The sequence below is a fragment of the Anomaloglossus baeobatrachus genome, chromosome 7 (assembly GCF_048569485.1).
Source record: "Anomaloglossus baeobatrachus isolate aAnoBae1 chromosome 7, aAnoBae1.hap1, whole genome shotgun sequence".
NCBI classification, from domain to species: Eukaryota; Metazoa; Chordata; class Amphibia; order Anura; family Aromobatidae; genus Anomaloglossus; species Anomaloglossus baeobatrachus.
Window position 1 is genome coordinate 253,713,097 of NC_134359.1, and position 22,641 is coordinate 253,735,737.

The window sequence follows — 22,641 nt, forward strand, 5'->3', positions numbered from 1 at the left end:
CTTGGATTGCATGTGCTGCAGTGGTTATTTTCATACTTGTATGCTATACATTCACTGTATGTCGCTTTTCTTGGCTAATGCTCCTGAATAACTAGACAACGGCAGCAGAAAAGCAAAGGTGCCAAGGCACAGGCTTTCTATGCTCCTTGTTCTGCATGTGCTGAAGTGTTTATTGTACTTCATGCTTGTATGCTATACATTGCACTGTACGGTCGCTATTCTTGGCTAATGCTCCTAGATGGCTAGACGGCAACAAAAAAAAAAAAAAAAGCATGGGTGCCAAGGCACAGGCTTTCTATGCTGCTTGTACTGCATGCGATACTGTTCCAGGACCCCCAGTGTGTGCAATTACTCAACGGGGTCTCTGCTACAGGTGGCCAAAAGAACCACCTGTGATCCCTGTCCAGGGACAGGGACGGAGTTGCAGTTTCCGCTGATATATTGTCTGTCACTATGACTAACATCTTACAGACTTTGCAGTCCAGACAGACCTTGGGCAATGTTGATTCAATGCCCCTGGCCACCCTGATTTCGAAACAAATCATGGCTCCAGGAGGGTCCCATGCATCCCAGGGTGCAGGCTCTGACACGGACGACAGTCCCAGACGGCCTAAGCGAGCTCCCTAAGAACGGCCCTCGACTTCATCACAGTACTCTCTGTATGATGATGCAGACGTAGCTGTTCAGGACTCTGATCCTGAGACCGCTCTCAATCCGGATACACCGGATGGTGACGCTATAGTGAATAATCTTATAGCGTCCATCAATGGAAGGTTGGGTATTTCTCCCTCAACTCCTCCAGTGGAGGGGTCAGCTTCACAGCAGTAGAAATCCCTATTTCGGTATCTCAAGCGTATATTGAGTACTTTTCTGGTCACTCTGACTCAAGAGAAGCAGTCCAGGAACACCACGCTTATCCCGATAAGCGTTTCTCCAACCGTATTGAGGATACGCGTTGTCTCTTCCCCCCTGACGTGCTCAAGCGCTCCAAGGGTGGATCCCCCAATCTCCAGGCTTGCGGCTAGATCTATAGTTGCAGTGGAAGATGGGACTTCACTTAAAGATGCCATTGACAGACAGATAGCCCTCTGGTTGCAATCTGTCTATGAAGCTATCGGCGGGTCGGTTGCCCCGGCATTCGCAGCCATAGAGGCACTCCAAGCTATTTCAGCTAGTATTGCGCAGAGGGACGCGGTCACATGTACATCTTGGCCGCGGTAGCGTCCTTCACCTCGCAATGTCGGCATTGCGACTCAAGCTGTTTATGCTGTCCTGGACTCTACGAGCCGTACGTCAGTGGCGTCCGCCAACTCCGTGTTGTTACGCTCCTAGTGTTAAGGGATTGGAGCAGATGCTGCTTCCACAAAAGTGCTTAACCAGATTGCCTTTATCTGGTGACAGACTGTTTCGTGAGCGGTTGGATTAAATCATTCAACTGTCCAAGGGTACGGATTCTTCCTTACCCCAGCTAATAAACAAGACCCATCAGGAGAAGGGACAGTCGAGGTTTCGGTCCTTCCCAGGCTCGGGCACGTCCCAATTGCCCTCGTCCAACAGGACTCAAAAGGCTCAGAGGGGCGCAGGTTCCTGGCGGGCTCAATCACGCCCGGAGAAGGCAGCCGGAGGAACCGCTACCAAGGCGGTTTCCTCATGACTTTCAGCCCTTTCTCTCCACGTCCGCGGTCGGTGGCAGACTCCCCCGCTTTAGCGACATTTAACTGCCACAGGTCAATGGCCGGTGGGTGAGAGACAGTTTGTCGCAGAAACTTCCTCACCGGCCGAGCCGAGGCTCTTCTGCAGGCAGTAGGAGTCGTATTCCCGGTTCCTCCTCAGGAACAAGAGACACTTTTTACTCCGATCTGGTCGGGGTGACAAAATAGGACGACTCCTTCCGTTCCGTTCTGGACCTTAAACTGCTCAACAAGCACGTGAAAACCAGGCGGTTCCGGATGGAATCCCTCCGCTCCGTCATTGCCTCAATGTCTCAAGGAGATTTCCTAGCATCAATAGACATCAGGATGCTTATCTCCACGTGCCGATTGCTCCAGAGCACCGGCGTTTGCTACGATTCGTTATTGAAGACGAGCATCTTCGGTTCGTAGCCCTACCCTTCGGTCTGGCGACAGCCCCACGGGTTTTCACCAAGTTCATGGCAGCAGTGGGACCACTCCCGCACTCTCAGGGTCACCCTGTGATCCTTTACTTAGACCATCTACTTGTCAAGGCACTCTTTTAAGAGGCATGCCAACACAGCCTGAACATGGCGCTGGAGACTTCCCAGAGTTTCGGGTGGGTCCTCAACTTTTCAAAGTTAAACCCAATCGCTGGCATATCTTAGCTTGGGGTTTCACACTCTCTCAGCGATGGTGAAGCTTCCACTGGACAAACAGCGGTCACTACAGACGGGGGTGCAGTCTCTCCTTCAAGGAGACACCTCATCCAGAGGCAGTCCCTTTCACGCAGTTTCATCTGCGTCCACTTCAATAGAACATTCTTCGCTAATGGGAGGGGAAGTCGATGTCCCTACACAGGGACGTCCCCCTTTCTCAGACGATCAAGGACTCTCTTCAGAGGAGTCCACTCTTCAGATCAATTGTCTGGAGCTCTGGGCAGTGTATATTGCCCTGCAAGACTTCCTGCAGTGGCTGGAAGGCAAACAGATCCGAATTCAGTCGGACAATCCACAGCGGTGGCATACATCAACCACCAAGGCGGACTACGCAGTCGGCGAGCCTCCCAGAAAGTCCGCCGGATTCTGCTAGGGGTGGATGACAGAGCATACACCATATCCGCAGTTCACATCCCGGGCGTAGAAAACTGGGAAGCAGACTTTCTTCAGCGCTCTATTGGGAGACCCAGACGATTGGGGTATAGCTACTGCCCTCCGGAGGCCACACAAAGCACTACACTAAAAAGTGCGAGGCCCCTCCCCTTCTGGCTATACCCCCCCCGTGGTATCACGGGTACTCCAGTTTTCAAGCTTTGTGCGAAGGAGGTCAGACATCCACGCATAGCTCCACAGATTTTAGTCAGCAGTAGCTGCTGACTATTTCGGATGGAAGAAAAGAGGGCCCATATAGGGCCCCCAGCATGCTCCCTTCTCACCCCTGGATGGTGTTGTAAGGTTGAGGTACCTATTGCTGGTACAGAGGCTGGAGCCCCACATGCTGTTTTCCTTCCACATCCCCTTGTAGGGCTCTGTGGAAGTGGGATCCTGCCGGCCTCAAAGCTCTGACGCCGGGCTCCATCCACAGACCCATAGAACCTGGTGGATGCCGAGCAGGAGTACCATCAGGGACATGGCCCTGCATCATACAGGTACTCTGTGTCCCCGGCAGGCACAGACACACTCCGGGCTGGCTGGGTGTTGTAGTGCGCCGGGGACCGTAACGCTAGAGCTAGTGTTCCTACAGTTTAACTGGGGGACTTTTTTTCTGTGTGTGGGAACGCAGCGCCGACCCCCGCTGGACCGGCGGCGCTGCTGTGACTTTTAGTTCGCCGGGGACACGCCGACCGCGCTTTTACGGCGGTGGCGTTTATAAATCTAGTCCCCGGCTTTTGCGGCCTGGGACGCCGGCAGCTCCGATTCGTTCCCGCCCCCACCCTGTCAATCAGGGTAGGGGAGAGACGCTGTTTCACGGCAGCGACGAGGGCTGGAGCCTGATTTACACGCTCCAGCCCTCTCACTAGGCACAGAGGGAAGCAGGCTTCCCGCTCTTAGCCAGGAACGCCCAGGGCCCGCCCCCCCTCCTCTCTCAGGACGCCGGCAGCCATTACATGCATGTCTGGCTGGAGGAAGGACGCAAGGCTCTGGGAGACCTGGACTAGGGGGCTTTGGAGATCACACACCCGCTCTTAAGCGGGCGGTAAGCGGCTTTTCAGCTGGCCCCTCTAGTGCCTCAGTGTGTATTAGTGTACTGTGTCACTGGACATATATATATTGATTTATTGCTTGCACTGTGAGGTCGCTTCCTGGCTGTATACCCAGATCACTCTGAGGAGGCAGCAACATGTCATCCGCAAAACGCAAGGCTGCCAAGGCTAGGGCTGTGTACACTGCGTGTGCTGCATGTGGGGCTGCTCTACCAGCAGGCTCCAAGGACCCCCATTGTGTGCAATGCTCAGATCCGGTGCTGCTTCGCCAGCCGGAGTCAGGAGAGATAGTGACCCAGGCTGAGACGCCTGTAAGTCCTGCCCCGGTGTCAGGGACAGACTTTGCAGTTTTTGCGGATAATATGTCTGTGACTATGGCAAAAATCCTTGAAACTTTGCAATCCATGCCTGGGGCTCAGTCTATGGACACGGCGAGGTCTCTGTCCTCTAATCCCCCTCAGTTGGATTTAATCCAGACTGCAAGGGGGTCCCCGGCTTCACAGGCTGAGTATTATGACTCAGATGATAGCCCCAGCCACCCTAAGCGAGCTCGCTGGGAAAGACCCTCAACGTCATCACACTGCTCAGGGTCTCAGCGCAATCAGTCTCCCTGTGATGCGTCTGATGAGAGTGATCAGGAGTCTTATCCTGGAACCCCTCTCAATCTGGATACCCCGGATGGGGACGCCATGGTAAACGATCTTATCTCAGCCATCAATAGACTGTTAGATATTTCTCCCCCAGCCCCTTCAGCAGAGGAGGCAGCTGCAGAGCAGGAGAAGTTTCGTTTCCTCTATCCCAAGCGTAAATTAAGTGCTTTCTTGGATCACTCTGACTTCAGAGAGTCAATCCAGAAACACGACGCTCATCCAGAAAGGCGTTTCTCTAAACGTTCTAAGGATACACGTTTTCCTTTTCCCCCTGATGTGGTCAAGCGCTGGACCCAGTGTCCAAAAGTTGACCCCCCGATTTCCAAACTTGCAGCTAGATCCATAGTTGCAGTGGAGGATGGCGCTTCACTTAAGGATGCCAATGACAGACAGATGGACCTTTGGTTAAAATCTGTCTATGAAGCTATCGGCGCGTCGTTTGCTCCAGCATTCGCAGCCGTATGGGCACTCCAAGCTATTTCAGCTGGTTTAGCAAAAGTGGATGCGATCTTACATCCAGCGGTGCCACAAGTGGCGTCCCTTACCTCGCAGATGTCCGCGTTCGCATCTTACGCTATCAATGCGGTCCTAGAATCTACCAGCCGCACCTCAATGGCGTCCGCCAATTCGGTAGTTTTGCGCAGAGCATTGTGGTTAAAGGACTGGAAAGCAGATGCTGGTTCCAAAAAATGTTTAACCAGCCTGCCTTTATCTAGAGATAGACTGTTTGGCGAACCATTGGCTGACATCATTAAACAGTCCAAGGGTAAAGACTCTTCTTTACCCCAGCCCAGAACAAGCAAACCTCAGCAGAAAAAGTGGCAGCAGAGGTTTCAGTCCTTTCGAGGTTCGGGCAAGACACAATTCTCCTCGTCCAAAGGGACTCAGAGGACGCAAAGAAGCTCAGATTCCTGGCGGGCTCACGCGCGCCCCAAGAAAGCAAATGGAGGAACCGCTTCCAAAGCGGCCACCTCATGACTTCCAGCTCCCCCCCTCCGCATCTCCGGTCGGGGGCAGGCTCTCCCGCTTTTCCGTCATTTTGGATGTCACAGGTCAAAGACCGGTGGGTGACAGACATTTTGTCGCGCGGGTACAGAATCGAGTTCAGTTCTCGTCCTCCAGCTCGGTTCTTCAGAACCTCCCCACATCCAGACCGAGCAGATGCCCTGCTGCAGGCGGTGGACTCCCTAAGAGCGGAAGGAGTAGTGGTTCCTGTACCGCCTCAGGAACAAGGGCGAGGGTTTTACTCCAATCTCTTTGTGGTTCCAAAAAAGGACGGCTCGTTCCGTCCTGTTCTGGATCTAAAGCTGCTCAACAAACATGTGCACGCCAGGCGGTTCCGGATGGAAACCCTCCGCTCTGTCGTGGCCTCAATGTCTCAAGGAGACTTCCTTGCCTCAATAGACATCAAAGATGCTTATCTCCACGTGCCAATTGCTACAGAACATCAACGTTTTCTACGTTTTGTGATAGGAAACGAACATCTTCAGTTCGTAGCTCTGCCATTCGGTCTGGCGACAGCCCCACGGGTTTTCACCAAGGTCATGGCGGCAGTGGTAGCAGTCTTGCACTCTCAGGGACACTCGGTGATCCCTTACCTAGACGATCTACTTGTCAAGGCACCCTCTCAAGAGGCATGCCAACTCAGTCTACATGCTACACTGGAGACTCTACAGACGTTTGGATGGATCATCAACTTTCCAAAGTCGAATCTGTCTCCGACACAGTCACTAACGTATCTTGGCATGGAGTTCCATACTCGAGCAGCGAGAGTGAAGCTTCCGCTGAACAAGCAGCGGTCACTACAGACAGGGGTGCAATCCCTCCTTCAGGGCCAGTCGCACCCCTTACGGCGCCTCATGCACTTCCTCGGGAAGATGGTGGCAGCCATGGAAGCAGTTCCCTTTGCGCAGTTTCATCTGCGCCCACTTCAATGGGACATTCTCCGCCAATGGGACGGGAAGTCAACGTCCCTGGACAGGAAAGTCTCTCTTTCCCAGACGGCCAAGGACTCTCTACAATGGTGGCTCCTTCCCACCTCATTGTCTCAGGGAAGATCCTTCCTGCCCCCATCCTGGGCAGTGGTCACGACAGATGCGAGTCTGTCAGGGTGGGGAGCAGTGTTTCTCCACCACAGGGCTCAGGGGACGTGGACTCCGCAGGAGTCCACCCTTCAGATCAATGTTCTGGAAATCAGAGCAGTGTATCTTGCCCTACTAGCCTTCCAGCAGTGGCTGGAAGGGAGGCAGATCCGAATTCAGTCGGACAACTCCACAGCGGTGGCATACATCAACCACCAAGGGGGGACACGCAGTCGGCAAGCCTTCCAGGAAGTCCGGCGGATTCTGATGTGGGTGGAAGCCACGGCCTCCACCATATCCGCAGTTCACATCCCCGGCGTAGAAAACTGGGAAGCAGACTTCCTCAGTCGCCAGGGCATGGACGCAGGGGAATGGTCCCTTCACCCGGACGTGTTTCAGGAAATCTGTCGCCGATGGGGAGTGCCGGACGTCGACCTAATGGCGTCCCGGCACAACAACAAGGTCCCGGCATTCATGGCGAGGTCGCGCGATCAAAGAGCTCTGGCGGCAGACGCATTAGTTCAAGATTGGTCGCAGTTCCGGCTCCCATACGTCTTCCCACCTCTGGCACTCTTGCCCAGAGTGTTACGCAAGATCAGATCCGATTGCAGACGCGTCATACTCGTCGCCCCAGACTGGCCGAGGAGATCGTGGTATCCGGATCTGTGGCATCTCACGGTCGGTCGACCGTGGTCACTGCCAGACCGACCAGACTTACTGTCCCAAGGGCCGTTTTTCCATCAGAATTCTGCGGCCCTGAACCTGACTGTGTGGCCATTGAGTCCTGGATCCTAGCGTCTGCAGGATTATCTCAAGGAGTCGTAGCCACAATGAGACAGGCTAGGAAGTCAACGTCTGCTAAGATCTACCACAGGACGTGGAAGATTTTCTTATCTTGGTGCTCTGCACAGAGAGTATCCCCTTGGCCATTTGCATTGCCCACCTTTCTTTCCTTCCTGCAATCGGGGTTGGAAAAGGGCTTGTCGCTCAGTTCCCTTAAAGGGCAAGTCTCGGCACTGTCTGTGTTTTTTCAGAAGCGTCTAGCACGTCTTCCTAAGGTGCGCACGTTCCTACAGGGGGTCTGTCATATTGTGCCCCCGTACAAGCGGCCGTTAGATCCATGGGATCTGAACAGAGTACTTGTTGCTCTGCAAAAGCCGCCCTTCGAGCCTCTAAAGGACGTTTCCTTTTCTCGACTGTCACAGAAAGTGGCGTTTCTTGTCGCGATCACATCGCTTCGGCGAGTGTCTGAGCTGGCAGCTTTGTCATCCAAGGCTCCTTTCCTGGTGTTCCACCAGGACAAGGTAGTGCTGCGCCCCATTCCGGAGTTTCTCCCTAAGGTCGTATCCTCGTTTCATCTTAATCAGGATATATCCTTGCCTTCCTTTTACCCTCATCCGGTTCACCGGTATGAAAAGGACTTACGTTTGCTAGATCTGGTGAGAGCACTCAGAATCTACATCTCCCGAACGGCGCCCATACGCCGTTCCGATGCACTTTTTGTCCTTGTCGCTGGTCCGCGCAAGGGATTGCAGGCTTCTAAAGCCACCCTGGCTCGATGGATCAAAGAACCAATTCTAGAGGCCTACCGCTCTGCGGGGCTTCCGGTTCCTTCAGGGCTAAAAGTCCACTCAACCAGAGCCGTGGGTGCGTCCTGGGCATTACGTCACCAGGCTTCGGCTCAACAGGTGTGCCAGGCAGCAACCTGGTCCAGTCTGCACACTTTCACCAAGCATTATCAGGTGCATACCTATGCTTCGGCGGATGCCAGCTTAGGTAGAAGAGTCCTGCAGGCGGCAGTGACATCCCCGTAGGGGAGGGCTGTTTTTTGCAGCTCTAACATGAGGTATTTCTTTACCCACCCAGGGACAGCTTTTGGACGTCCCAATCGTCTGGGTCTCCCAATAGAGCGCTGAAGAAGAAGGGAATTTTGTTACTTACCGTAAATTCCTTTTCTTCTAGCTCTTATTGGGAGACCCAGCACCCGCCCTGTTGTCCTTCGGGATTTTTTTGTTGTTTGCGGGTACACATGTTGTTCATGTTGAACGGTTTTTCAGTTCTCCGAGGTTTCTCGGAGTTAATTTGTTTAAACCAGTTATTGGCTTCCTCCTTCTTGCTTTGGCACTAAAACTGGAGTACCCGTGATACCACGGGGGGGTATAGCCAGAAGGGGAGGGGCCTCGCACTTTTTAGTGTAGTGCTTTGTGTGGCCTCCGGAGGGCAGTAGCTATACCCCAATCGTCTGGGTCTCCCAATAAGAGCTAGAAGAAAAGGAATTTACGGTAAGTAACAAAATTCCCTTCTCCTCAGTCACCAGGGCGTGGACGCAGGAGAATGGTCTCTGCACCCGGACGGGTTTCACGAATCGGCACAACAGCAAGGTCCCGGTTTTCATGACGATCAAAGAGCTCTGGCGACAGGCATCTCACGGTCGGTCAACCGTGGGCACTACCAGACCGGCCAGACTTACTGTCCCAAGGGCCGTTTTTCCATCTGAATTCTACGGCCCTGAACCTACTGTGTGGCCATTGCGTCCTAGATCCTAGTGTCCTCAGGATTATCCCAAGGGGTCGTTGCCACCATGAGACAGGCTATGAAGCCCACGTCTGCTAAGATCTACCACGGAAGTGGAAGATTTTCTTTTACTGGTGCTCTGTACAAGGAGTGTCCCCCTGGCCATTGGCATTGCCTACTTCTCTTTCCTTCCTGCAATCTGGGTTGGAAAAGGGCTTGTCGCTCGGCTCCCTTAAAGGGCAAGTCTCGGCGCTATTGGTGTTTTTTTTCAGAAGCGTCTAGCACGACGTCCGCAGGTACGCACGTTCCTGCAGGGGGTTTGTCATATCGTCCCCCCGTACGAGCGGCCGTTAGATCCATGGGATCTGAACAGGGTACTAGTTGCTCTCCAGAAGCCGCCTTTCGAGTCTCTGACGGATGTTTCACTCTCTCGACTATCACGGAAAGTGGCCTTTCTGGTAGCGATTACGTCTCTTCGGAGAGTGTCTGAGCTAGCAGCGCTGTCATCCAAGGCTCCCTTCCTGGTGGTCCACCAGGACAAGGTAGTGCTGCGCCCCATTCAGGAGTTTCTCCCTAAGGTAGTATCCTCGTTTCATATTAATCAGGATATCTCCTTACCTTCCTTTTGTCCTCATCCGGTTCACCGGTATGAAAAGGAGTTACATTTGTTAGATCTGGTGAGAGCACTCAGAATCTACATTTTCCGCACGGCGCCCCTGCGCCGCTCTGATGCACGCTTTGTCCTTGTCGCTGGCCAGCGCAAGGGGTCGCAGGCTTCTAAAGCCACCCTGGCTCGATGGATCAAAGAACCAATTCTGGAAGCCTACCGTTCTGCGGGGCTTCCGGTTCCTTCAGGGCCGAAGGCCCATTCAACCAGAGCCGTGGGTGCGTCCTGGGCATTACGACACCAGGCTTCGGCTCAACAAGTGTGCCAGGCAGCTACCTGGTCGAGTCTGCACACTTTCACCAAACATTATCAGGTGCATACCTATGCTTAGGCGGACGCCAGCCTAGGTAGAAGAGTCCTGCAGGCGGCAGTGGCCTCCTCGTAGAGGAGGGCTGTCTTGCAGCTCTAACTTGAGGTATTTTGTTACCCACCCAGGGACTGCTTTTGGACGTCCCAATCGTCTGGGTCTCCCAATAGAGCGCCGAAGAAGAAGGGAATTTTGTTACTTACCGTAAATTCCTTTTCTTCTAGCTCTTATTGGGAGACCCAGCACCCGCCCTGTTGTCCTTCGGGATTTTTGGTTTGTTTGCGGGTACACATGTTGTTCATGTTGAACGGTTTTCAGTTCTCCGATGTTACTCGGAGTGAATTTGTTTAAACCAGTTATTGGCTTTCCTCCTTCTTGCTTTAGCACTAAAACTGAGCAGCCCGTGATCCCACGGGGGGTGTATAGCCAGAAGGGGAGGGGCCTTACACTTTTTAGTGTAATGCTTTGTGTGGCCTCCGGAGGCAGTAGCTATATACCCAATCGTCTGGGTCTCCCAATAAGAGCTAGAAGAAAAGGAATTTACGGTAAGTAACAAAATTCCCTTCTTTCCGCCCGAATTCTGCGGCACTCAAATTGACGGCGTGGCTCTTGAGTCCTGGATTTTGACGGCTTCTGGTATTCCTCCTGAAGTCATCTCCACTATGACTCGGGCCCGTAAGTCTTCCTCCGTCAAGATCTATCACAGGACTTGGAAAATGTTCCTGTCCTGGTGTCGCTCTTCCGGCCATTCTCCTTGGCCATTCTCGTTGCCGACCCTTCTGTCTTTTTTACAGTCCGGTCTGCAGCTAGGACTGTCCCTCAACTCTCTCAAGGGACAAGTCTCAGCTCTATCAGTGCTGTTCCAGCGGCGTCTCGCCCGGCTGGCTCAGGTCCGCACCTTCATGCAAGGTGCGTCTCACATCATTCCGCCTTATCGGCGGCCCTTGGATCCCTGGGACCTTAACTTAGTCCTCACGGTATTGCAGAAACCCCCTTTCGAGCCCCTTAGGGAGGTTTCTTTGTATCGTCTTTCTCAAAAGGTGGCCTTTCTAGTTGCCATAACTTCTCTCAGGAGAGTCTCTGATTTGGCTGCGCTCTCCTCGGAGTCACCTTTTTTGGTTGTTCACCAAGACAAGGTAGTTCTCCGTCCGACCCCGGACTTTCTTCCTAAGGTGGTCTCTCCCTTCCACCTTAACCAGGATATTTCCTTGCCTTCCTTCTGTCCGGCCCCTGTTCATCGCTTTGAGAAAGCGCTGCATACTCTAGATCTGGTGCGTGCTCTCCGGATCTATGTGTCTCGCACCGCTGCGCTTAGGCGGTGCACCTCTCTTTTTGTGCGAACCACAGGGCGGCGCAAGTGTCTCTCTGCTTCTAAGCCGACCTTGGCCTGTTGGATTAGATCGACCATTTCGGACGCCTACCAGAGTACTCAGGTGCCTCCCCCGCCGGGGATCAAGGCGCACTCTACCAGAGCTGTCGGTGCCTCTTGGGCTTTTAGGCACCAGGCTACGGCTCAACAAGTCTGTCAGGCTGCCACTTGGACTAGCCTGCATACCTTTTCGAAGCACTACCAAGTGCATGCTCATGCTTCGGCAGATGCGAGCTTGGGCAGACAAATCCTTCAGGCGGCTGTCGCCCACTTGTGAAGTTAGGCTCCGCCTACTTCTTAGTTTTTTCTGTTTATTCCCACCCAGGGACAGCTTTGGAACGTCCCATGGTCTGGGTCTCCCAAAGGAACGATAAAGAGAATTTTGTTACTTACCGTAAATTCTTTTTCTTATAGTTCCGTATTGGGAGACCCAGCACCCTCCCTGTTGCGTGTTGGCAATTTTCTTGTTCCGTGTGTTATCACCGGCTGTTGTCGTAGACAGAGGCTCCGGTTGTTCCGGTTCTTACTCGGTTATACTTGTGGGTGGCTATTCTCCTTCAGCTTTTGCACTAAACTGGCTAGGACTGGCTACCAGGGGGTGTATAAGCTCAGAGGGAGGAGCTACACTTTTAAGTGTAGTACTTTGTGTGTCCTCCGGAGGCAGAAGCTAAACACCCATGGTCTGGGTCTCCCAATACGAAACTATAAGAAAAAGAATTTACGGTAAGTAACAAAATTCTCTTTTTTGTGGTTTGGCTGCAGCATCACCGCTGCAGCCAATCGGTGCTCAGTGGCTCATGTCTTCTACATTAATAAACTCTGGCTGCAGCAGTTATGCTTGTGTGAATGATGTCGCTACGGCAGCTAAAATGCAAATACAGGAGCAGCGTCATGAGAACTGGATTGGGGGAGGGTGAGCACCAGCTGGCCCTTTTCATTCATTAGCAATACTCATAAAGTAAATGCATGTGGGATCAGGCAGCCTCCCTCAATCTACACTGTGCTATGATAGAAAGTTATATTCTGTAAGTTCCAGTTAGAAATGATCTGTCCTGTGCAGTAAGCAGAGCCCCTCCAGCAGCATGGACATCCGCTGCTTCTGATTGGAGACCCCTGATGAATACACAGCGCTGCTGCTCCCTTCACCTGAATGTGATATTAACCTTTTCTAAACCTTCTTTTTTTTTTATTTTTTGTTTTTTCCTTCAGTTTAGACAGACATACACAAACCACAACTTTTATACATCAGATATTCGGCGGTTGTCTACGTTCCCGAGGTAAGATGTGATATTCAGAAGAGTTCTGCTCAAATAATGCATGGAAGGTTTCCGTCTATCTGGGCGAAAAAATATTTACACTTCTTTTTTTTTTTTTTTTTTTTTTTTATCTTTACAGTGAAATGTCTAAATTGTAAATCCGTTTCTGACACATATGATGAATATCTGGATATCCCTCTGGAGATAAAGGTAAAACATACATGTCCTCTGATGAATTCATAGCCCTTTAATGAATTCAGAGTTTGCTGCTGCAGGAACCTCAACAATCCACTGTGATCTGTGACCCAGCACCAGGGAAAGGAGCCATTAAAATCTGTGGACTGTCTGTGTAGTACTCACATACAAAGGCTGGGTTCACATAACATTTGCCACTAATTTCAGTGGCTCCGCTGTGGTTTGCGTCCAAACCCACACAAAAGCAGATTCGGCCCTATGCACCAACTGGGGCCATTGACCTATGTTGTAGACCAGAGTCGGTATGCTCCAATATTTTCAGCTGTATACACCTAGTGGAGGCGGACAACAATTAGTAGACTACGCCTTATAAATGTTACTCCACTTAAGTGCCAAATCTTAATCCAGAGATGTGTACCAGTCCCCTACTGGCATACATTTCTGGCAGCGGCGCACACTTGGTAACGGACTCGTCTGATTCATTTAGTGGCGCACGTGGCTTTAATGAATCGGGTAACTGTACTACAGCGAGTGCTTCATTAAGGCTAAGTTCACACTTCCGTTGTTTTGCATCAGTCACATGCGTTGCTTGACGCATGTGACTGATGCGTTGTACAACGGATGACAACGGTGACAAAGAAAAGAATTTCTTTGTCGGACTCCGTTGTGTGCGGGGTGGCGGAGTTCGGGGGGACTGAGTTCAGGGGGCGGAGCTGAGGAAGACAGTGCCGTGGTCTGCATGGCTGGGGACAGGTGAGTGAGTGTGAGTGTGTGTCTACATGCGTGTGTACATGCGGAGTGCGGGAGGGGGCGGAGCCGTAGTGCTGAGGTGGTCAGTGCCGCGGGGAAAGCAGGGCTGGGGACAAGTGAGTGAGTGTGTTTGTGTGTGTGTGTACACATGCGGAGTGCGGGAGGGGGCGGAGTCGAGTGGTGAAGTGTCGGCCTCCTTGCACACTGTATCCAGGGTAAATATAGGGTAAAAGCAAAGCACTTTTTGCTTGGTTACCCGATATTTATCTTGGATACCAGCTTAGCGTGGGCTCCCTGCACCCGTAACCACTGTAAATATCGGGTAACTAACCAAAGCGCATTGCTTGGTTACCCGATGTTTATCCTGGTTACGGGGGCGGGGAGCCAGAGAGCGCATGCGCAGCGAAATCCTACGGATCGCGCTGCTCAAAAAACGTTACATGCTGCGTTGTTCCCGCCCGGCGGTCAGTTAAAAAACGACTGACCGCGATGCAGCGGATGCAACGCAGCAGCATCAGTCACAATCCGTCACTAATAGAAAATTATGGGTAAAAATAGGATTCCTGCAAAATATTTTGCAGGATACCGTAATTCCTCAAGGCTACGGATTGTGACTGATGCAAAACAACGGAAGTGTGAACTTAGCCTAAGACTGATGTGCTGCATTAGTCTTAGTTGTATTCCCATCTCCAAGATCCTATCCCAATATGCAGAAGGTGTAATATTCTTAGCAAATACCTCCAATTAAAAAAAATACCTCCAAACCAAGTTACTCTTAATCCAAGGTTCCACTGTACTTTTTTTGGTTTGATCAGTGGGGCTCTGACTTCTTAATACCACGACTGATCCTGCGTATGAAGGCACCACTGCTTGGGTGTGACTCTGCGTCCCCTTCTAAATTATCAATCAGTTCAAAATACTGATGGGGAAAATACTTTTCCAAAACTGCTGGCCCTCATTTGTGCGACACTAAATGATTTAAAGCCACTCTTCACACTACGCATTATATGTTTATATCTGTCTGTGTGGTCACCATGTCTAGTGTTCTTTCTGCTGTCACATCTGTGCTTCATTTTCTTCTTCACCCTTCTTATTAGTCAAACCTCCATTACCGTTGACCTTATGTCTAATGCAACAATTAATTTCTAATGCATGATGTTGGGAGTTTGAGGGGTGAGGGGTGCTCTAAAGGGTGGGAAACAAATTTGGCTAAAAAAAAAAAAATGTATATTTTGTCAGATGGTGAAAAGGAAGAGTGATCCAGCAAATCAAGAGGTCCGGATGGCATAAAATCATGGATTTATTGATAGAAAAATAAAAAGAATGTATTATTTATTTATATATATATATATATATATATATATATATATATATATATATATATATAATATTATGAGCTGTAAATAATAAGTTGCAGGAAATAGTGCGTTACGGACAACGCGTTTCGGCGGTATAAGCCGCCTTCTTCACGGTCCAAGCCAAAACACATATTTCTTTGTCGCTCTATTGGGAGACCCAGACAATTGGGTGTATAGGCTATGCCTCCGGAGGCCGCACAAAGTATTACACTCAAAAGTGTTAAGCCCCTCCCCTTCTGCCTATACACTCCCCGTGCTCCCACGGGCTCCTCAGTTTTTTGCTTTGTGCGAAGGAGGTCAGACACGCACGCACAGCTCCACAGATTGGTCAGCAGCAGCTGCTGACCATGTCGGATGGAAGAAAAGTGGGCCCATATAGGGCCCCCAGCGTGCTCCCTTCTCACCCCACTCTTGTCGGTGGTGTTGTAAGGTTGAGGTATCCATTGCGGGTATGGAGGCTGGAGCCCACATGCTGTTTTCCTTCCCCATCCCCCTCAGGGTTCTGGTGGAAGTGGGATCCTATCGGTCTCCAGGCACATGAGACCGTGCTTCATCAACAACTCCTGTGGAGCCTGCTGGATAGGAGCCGGGTATCGTTCAGGGACATGGCCCTGCTACTTGGAGGTACTCTGTGTCCCCGTGGGGACCGCGCACAGCAACACTCCAGCTTTGCTGGGTGTGCTAGTGCACCGGGGACCGCGGCGCTGACCGGGTTAATATGTGCCATTACACACTCAGCGTTGCTGAGTGTGTTTATGTATAGGGACTGCCGCATTGACCGCCGCTGCCTTGGAAACACTGCGGCGCGGCTGGGACTTGTAGTGCGCCGGGGACTTCCACGCCGGCAGCGCTTTTACGGCGGCCGCGTTTATTACTAGAGTCCTCGGCTTTTTGCGGCCTAGTTTCCTTTCCTCCCGCCCATAGCCCTGACAGGCAGGGGAAGGGCGGGACGCTGCATAGAACGAGCAGCACTGAGGGCTGGAGCATGCTTTGCATACTCCACTCCCCTCACTGTGCACAGTGCAGGCACCAGTTCCCGCTCTTTCTGGGTCACGCCCACGACTCCCTCCTCTCCTCAGGACGCATTCCTGTCAGCTCCTCGGACGCTGCAGAGGGGGACAAAATCTGGGAGACCCAGGCAGGGACTCTGGTGGCATCACAACCGCTTTAAGCGGGTGGTAAGCAGCACCTGTGGTGCTAGCCCCATTGTGCAGTAGTGTAACATTATATGTTTATTTTACACTGTATAGTGCGCAGTTGATTTCTGGCTATATACCCTATTGTGTTGCTCAGGGAAGATAATAGCATGGCGCCCACAAAAGGCAGGGGTGCCAAAACACAGGCTTATTATGCTGCCTGCGCCGCATGTACGACCCCGCTACCGGCAGGTTCCACTGACCCTCATTCTATACAGTGCTCGGGCCCTGTGACACTTACTCAGCCAGAGCCTCTGCTAAGAGGGGCCCAGGGGGAGCCACCTGCTGACAATGTCCAGGTGACGGGGACAGAGTTTGCAAAACTCTCTGAGACTATGGCTAAGATACTAGAAGCCTTGCAGTACAGGCCGGTATCTCAGCACAGGGACTCTGTTGAATCTTTGTTCCCTGGCCCCCGCTCAGTTGGACCAACAATGTCCTCCCGGGGTATCTCATAGATCCCAGGCTGAGGGTTCTGACACAGACCCCAGCCCCAGACCGACTAAGCGAGCTCGCTTAGATTTTCCCTCGACATCATCATATTGTTCAGGGTCTCAGCGAGGGGAATCTCGAGTTGATGAAGCGGAGGTAGCTGATCAGGATTCTGATCCTGAGGGCGCTCTCAATCTTAATACTCCAGACGGGGACGCCATAGTGAACGATCTTATTGCATCCATCAATCAAATGCTGGATATTTCTCCCTCAGTCCCTCCAGCAGAGGAGTCGGCTCCTCAGCAGGAGAAATTCCGGTTCAGGTTCCCCAAGCGTACACCGATTTCAGAAAGGCAGTCCAGAATCACCATGCTTGTCCAGATAAGCGTTTTTCTAAGCGCCTTAAGGATACACGTTATCCCTTTCCACCTGACGTGGTTAAAGGTTGGACTCAGTGTCCCAAGGTGGATCCTCCAATCTCCAGACTGGCAGCTAGATCCATACTTGCAGTGGAAGATGGGGCTTCACTCAAGGATGCCACTGACGGGCAGATGGAGCTCTGGTTGAAATCCATCTATGAAGCGATCGGCGCTTCTTTTGCCCCAGCATTCGCAGCCGTATGGGCGCTACAAGCTATCTCAGCAGGTCAAGCGCAAATTGAAGCAGCCACATGCACGTCCGCGCCACAAGTGGCGTCCATTACCACTCAGACCTCGGCATTTGCGTCTTACGCTATTAATGCTGTCCTGGACTCTGCGAGCCGTACGGCGGTGGCAGCCGCCAATTCGGTGGTACTCCGCAGGGTCTTGTGGCTACGGGAATGGAAGGCAGATTCTGTTTCCAAAAAGCACTTAACCAGTTTGCCAATTTCTGGCGAACGATTGTTTGGCGAGCGTTTGGATGAAATCATCAAACAATCCAAGGGAAAGGATACATCCTTACCCCAGCCCAAACCGAACATACCCCAACAGAGGAAGGGGCAGTCGAGGTTTCGGTCCTTTCGGGGCGCGGGCAGGTCCCAATTCTCCTCGTCCAAAAGGCCTCAGAAAGAGCAAAGGAACTCTGATGCATGGCGGTCTAAGTCACGTCCTAAAAAGACCACCGGAGGGGCAGCTAACAAAGCGGCTTCCTCATGACTTTCGACCTCCTCATTCCGCATCCTCGGTCGGTGGCAGGCTCTCCCGCTTTTGCGACACCTGGCTGCCACGAATAAAAGACCGCTGGGTGAGAGACATTCTGTCTCACGGTTACAAGATAGAGTTCACCTCTCATCCCCCGACTCGATTCTTCAGGTCATCCCCGCCTCCCGAGCGAGCCGAGGCTCTTCTGCAGGCGCTGGGCATTCTGAAGGCAGAAGGAGTGGTGGTCCCTGTTCCTCTTCAGCAACAGGGTCACGGTTTCTACTCCAACCTGTTTGTGGTCCCAAAGAAGGACGGGTCTTTTCGACCTGTCCTGGACCTGAAACTTCTCAACAAACACGTAAGGACCAGGCGGTTCCGGATGGAATCCCTCCGCTCCGTCATCGCCTCAATGTCCCAGGGAGATTTCCTTGCATCGATCGATATCAAGGATGCTTATCTCCACGTACCGATTGCTCCAGAGCACCAGCGCTTCTTGCGTTTCGCCATAGGGAACGAACACCTGCAGTTCGTGGCACTGCCGTTCGGCCTGGCAACAGCCCCACGGGTTTTCACCAAGGTTATGGCTACTGTAGTAGCGGTCCTCCACTCTCAGGGTCACTCGGTGATCCCGTACTTGGACGATCTGTTGATCAAGGCACCCTCTCTAGAGGCATGCCAACACAGCCTCGACGCTACCCTGGAGACTCTCCAGAGTTTCGGGTGGATCATCAATTTTCCAAAGTCAAATCTGACACCGGCCCAATCGCTGACATACCTTGGCATGGAGTTTCATACCCTCTCAGCGATAGTGAAGCTTCCGCTGATCAAGCAGCGGTCACTACAGACAGGGGTACAATCTCTCCTTCAAGGTCGGTCACACACCTTGAGACGCCTCATGCACTTCCTGGGGAAGATGGTGGCAGCAATGGAAGCAGTTCCTTTCGCGCAGTTTCACCTGCGTCCTCTTCAATGGGACATCCTTCGCAAATGGGACAGGAAGCCGACGTCCCTCGACAGGAACGTCTCCCTCTCGCAGGCGACCAAAGCTTCCCTTCGGTGGTGGCTTCTTCCCACTTCATTATCGAAAGGGAAATCCTTCCTACCCCCATCCTGGGAGGTGGTCACGACGGACGCGAGTCTGTCAGGGTGGGGAGCGGTTTTTCTCCACCACAGGGCTCAGGGTACGTGGACCCAGCAAGAGTCCTCGCTTCAGATCAATGTTCTGGAAATACGGGCAGTGTATCTTGCCCTGAAAGCGTTTCAGCAGTGGCTGGAAGGCAAGCAGATCAGAATTCAGTCAGACAATTCCACAGCGGTGGCATACATCAACCACCAAGGCGGCACACGCAGTCGGCAAGCCTTCCAGGAAGTCCGGCGGATTCTACTGTGGGTGGAAGCCACGGCCTCCACCATCTCCGCAGTTCACATTCCAGGCGTGGAAAACTGGGAAGCAGATTATCTCAGTCGCCAGGGCATGGACGCAGGGGAATGGTCCCTTCACCCGGACGGGTTTCAGGAGATCTGTTGCCGCTGGGGGGTGCCGGACGTCGATCTCATGGCGTCCCGGCACAACAACAAGGTACCAGCGTTCATGGCACGGTCTCAAGATCCGAGAGCTCTGGCGGCAGACGCCTTAGTTCAGGATTGGTCGCAGTTTCAGCTCCCTTATGTGTTTCCTCCGCTGGCACTGTTGCCCAGAGTGTTACGCAAGATCAGGGCCGACTGCCGCCGCGTCATTCTCGTCGCTCCAGACTGGCCGAGGCGGTCGTGGTACCCGGATCTGTGGCATCTCACGGTCGGCCAACCGTGGGCACTACCAGACCGACCAGACTTGCTATCTCAAGGGCCGTTTTTCCATCTGAATTCTGCGGCCCTCAACCTGACTGTGTGGCCATTGAGTCCTGGATCCTAGCGTCTTCAGGGTTATCTCAAGACGTCATTGCCACTATGAGACAAGCTAGGAAACCAACGTCCGCCAAGATCTACCACAGGACGTGGAAAATTTTCCTGTCGTGGTGCTCTGCTCAGGGTATTTCTCCCTGGCCTTTTGCCTTGCCCACTTTTCTGTCCTTCCTTCAATCTGGACTGGAAAAGGGTTTGTCGCTCGGCTCCCTTAAGGGACAAGTCTCGGCGCTCTCTGTGTTTTTCCAGAAGCGCCTAGCCAGACTTCCACAGGTACGCACGTTCCTGCAGGGGGTTTGTCACATCGTCCCTCCATACAAGCGGCCGTTAGAACCCTGGGATCTGAACAGGGTGCTGACGGTTCTTCAGAAACCACCATTCGAGCCAATGAGGGATATTTCTCTCACGCCTTTCGCAGAAAGTGGTTTTCCTAGTTGCAGTCACTTCACTTAGGAGAGTGTCTGTCTGAGCTAGCAGCGCTGTCATGCAAAGCCCCTTTCCTGGTGTTTCACCAGGACAAGGTGGTTCTGCGTCCGGTTCCGGAATTTCTCCCTAAGGTGGTATCCCCCTTTCATCTCAATCAGGATATCTCCTTACCTTCTTTTTGTCCTCATCCAGTTCACCAATGTGAAAAGGATTTGCACTTGTTAGATCTGGTGAGAGCACTCAGACTCTACATTTCTCGTACGGCGCCCCTGCGCCGCTCGGATGCACTCTTTGTCCTTGTCGCTGGCCAGCGTAAAGGGTCACAGGCTTCCAAATCAACCCTGGCTCGGTGGATCAAGGAGCCAATTATCGAAGCTTACCGTTCGGCTGGGCTTCCGGTTCCCTCAGGGCTGAAGGCCCATTCTACCAGAGCCGTGGGCGCGTCCTGGACTTTGAGGCACCAGGCTACGGCTCAGCAGGTGTGTCAGGCGGCTACCTGGTCGAGCCTGCACACTTTCACGAAGCACTATCAGGTGCATACCTATGCTTCGGCGGATGCCAGCCTAGGTAGACGAGTCCTTCAGGCGGCGGTTGCCCACCTGTAGGAAGAGGCCGTTTTACGGCTCTCTTACGAGGTATTATTTTACCCACCCAGGGACTGCTTTTGGACGTCCCAATTGTCTGGGTCTCCCAATAGAGCGACAAAGAAGGGAATTTTGTTTACTTACCGTAAATTCCTTTTCTTCTAGCTCTAATTGGGAGACCCAGCACCCGCCCCTGTTTTTTGTGTACACATGTTGTTCATGTTGAATGGTTTCAGTTCTCTGATATTCCTTCGGATTGAAGTTACTTTAAACCAGTTTATAATTCTTTTTCCTCCTTCTTGCTTTTGCACCAAAACTGAGGAGCCCGTGGGAGCACGGGGAGTGTATAGGCAGAAGGGGAGGGGCTTAACACTTTTGAGTGTAATACTTTGTGCGGCCTCCGGAGGCATAGCCTATACACCCAATTGTCTGGGTCTCCCAATTAGAGCTAGAAGAAAAGGAATTTACGGTAAGTAAACAAAATTCCCTTCATTACATGGTATCTTGTTTACTTAATGCATATTATTTCTTTTTTTTTGTAGACTTCCCATAGTGTGAATAAAGCTCTGGAACAGTTTGTGAAGGCAGAACAACTTGACGGGGACAATGCCTATAACTGCAGCAAGTACGTATGGCCCCGCCAGCACCCTTTCCTGCCTATAGGAGTCACAGCACAGTCACCACCTCACACTTGACTTTCTTTTGACTATATTTCCCCTTTTTCTTGTTAGGTGTAAACAGTTGGTTACAGCTACAAAAAGATTTACAGTACATCGAATATCGAACGTGCTAACATTGTCCTTGAAGAGGTTTGCAAGCTTCAGCGGGGGGAAGCTTTCAAAGGTGAATCTACTTCTGTACATTTGTACTCTGCACATTACTCACTGGTCAGTATACATACACTATATTTAATTTTACAGTCTTTTAATTCTTGGTTTTTCTTTCCTTGCGCCCTGGTTCTTTTAGGAAATAAAGTACCCAGAGTATATAAACATCCGTCCATACACCTCCAACCCTCATGGAGAACCAATAATGTACTCCTTATACGCCGTTCTCGTGCATACAGGCATCAGCTGTCACACCGGGCATTATTTCTGCTATATAAAGGTGAGAGAAATTCTAAAGCTTCCATCATATGCTACTATAGAGTCCAGTGATGGTGCTAGTTTTCTCTAGTTTCTGCTCCATATCATAAGTGCTTTCTTGGGGGATGGGCTGAGGGCATTTAAACACTTAGCGGTTATCCAGGTCTACTATATCTATAGTTTCTTCGGCGCTCCATTGGGAGACCCAGACGATTGGGTGTATAGCTACTGCCTCCGGAGGCCACACAAAGCATTACACTAAAAAGTGTAAGGCCCCTCCCCTTCTGGCTATACACCCCCCGTGGGATCACGGGCTTGCTCAGTTTTCTGCTTTGTGCGAAGGAGGTCAGACATCCACGCATAGCTCCACTGTTTAGTCAGCAGCAGCTGCTGACTATGTCGGATGGAAGAAAAGAGGGCCCATTCTAGGGCCCCCAGCATGCTCCCTTCTCACCCCACTTTATGTCGGCGGTGTTTGTTAAGGTTGAGGTACCCATTGCGGGTACGGAGGCTGGAGCCCACATGCTGTTTTCCTTCCCCATCCCCCTGAGGGGCTCTGAGGAAGTGGGATCTTACAGGTCTCCAGGCACTGAGACCGGGCTCCATCCACAGACCCAGAGAACCTGCTGGATATGGAGCTGAGTATCGTCAGGGACAGGGCCCTGCTACATTAAGGTACTCTGTGTCCCCGTACACATCGCGCACACACACACCAGCATTGCTGGGAGTGCTAGTGCGCCGGGGACAACAGCGCGGAGCGCTCGTGCTATTATTCACGGCAACTTTGCTGTGTGAATTTATGTATTGGGAACTGCCGCGCCGGGCCGCTGCTGGGTGTTTTTACACTGTGGCGCGGCTGGGACTTGTGGTGCGCC

The 22,641-nt window shown here is 52.0% G+C and overlaps 1 protein-coding gene across 4 annotated transcripts in view; it reads left to right on the forward strand.

The window, feature by feature from the left end:
- The window catches only part of USP42 (ubiquitin specific peptidase 42), a 224,336-nt gene that overhangs the window by 178,977 nt on the left and 22,718 nt on the right, over window positions 1–22,641 (forward strand). For all 4 annotated transcript variants that reach the window (XM_075318050.1, XM_075318047.1, XM_075318049.1 and 1 more), the window contains 5 exons: window positions 12,671–12,738; window positions 12,857–12,927; window positions 21,224–21,306; window positions 21,413–21,524; window positions 21,648–21,788. In XM_075318050.1, coding sequence (XP_075174165.1) covers window positions 12,671–12,738; window positions 12,857–12,927; window positions 21,224–21,306; window positions 21,413–21,524; window positions 21,648–21,788 — 475 coding nt within the window. The remainder of the gene's footprint in view (window positions 1–12,670; window positions 12,739–12,856; window positions 12,928–21,223; window positions 21,307–21,412; window positions 21,525–21,647; window positions 21,789–22,641) is intronic.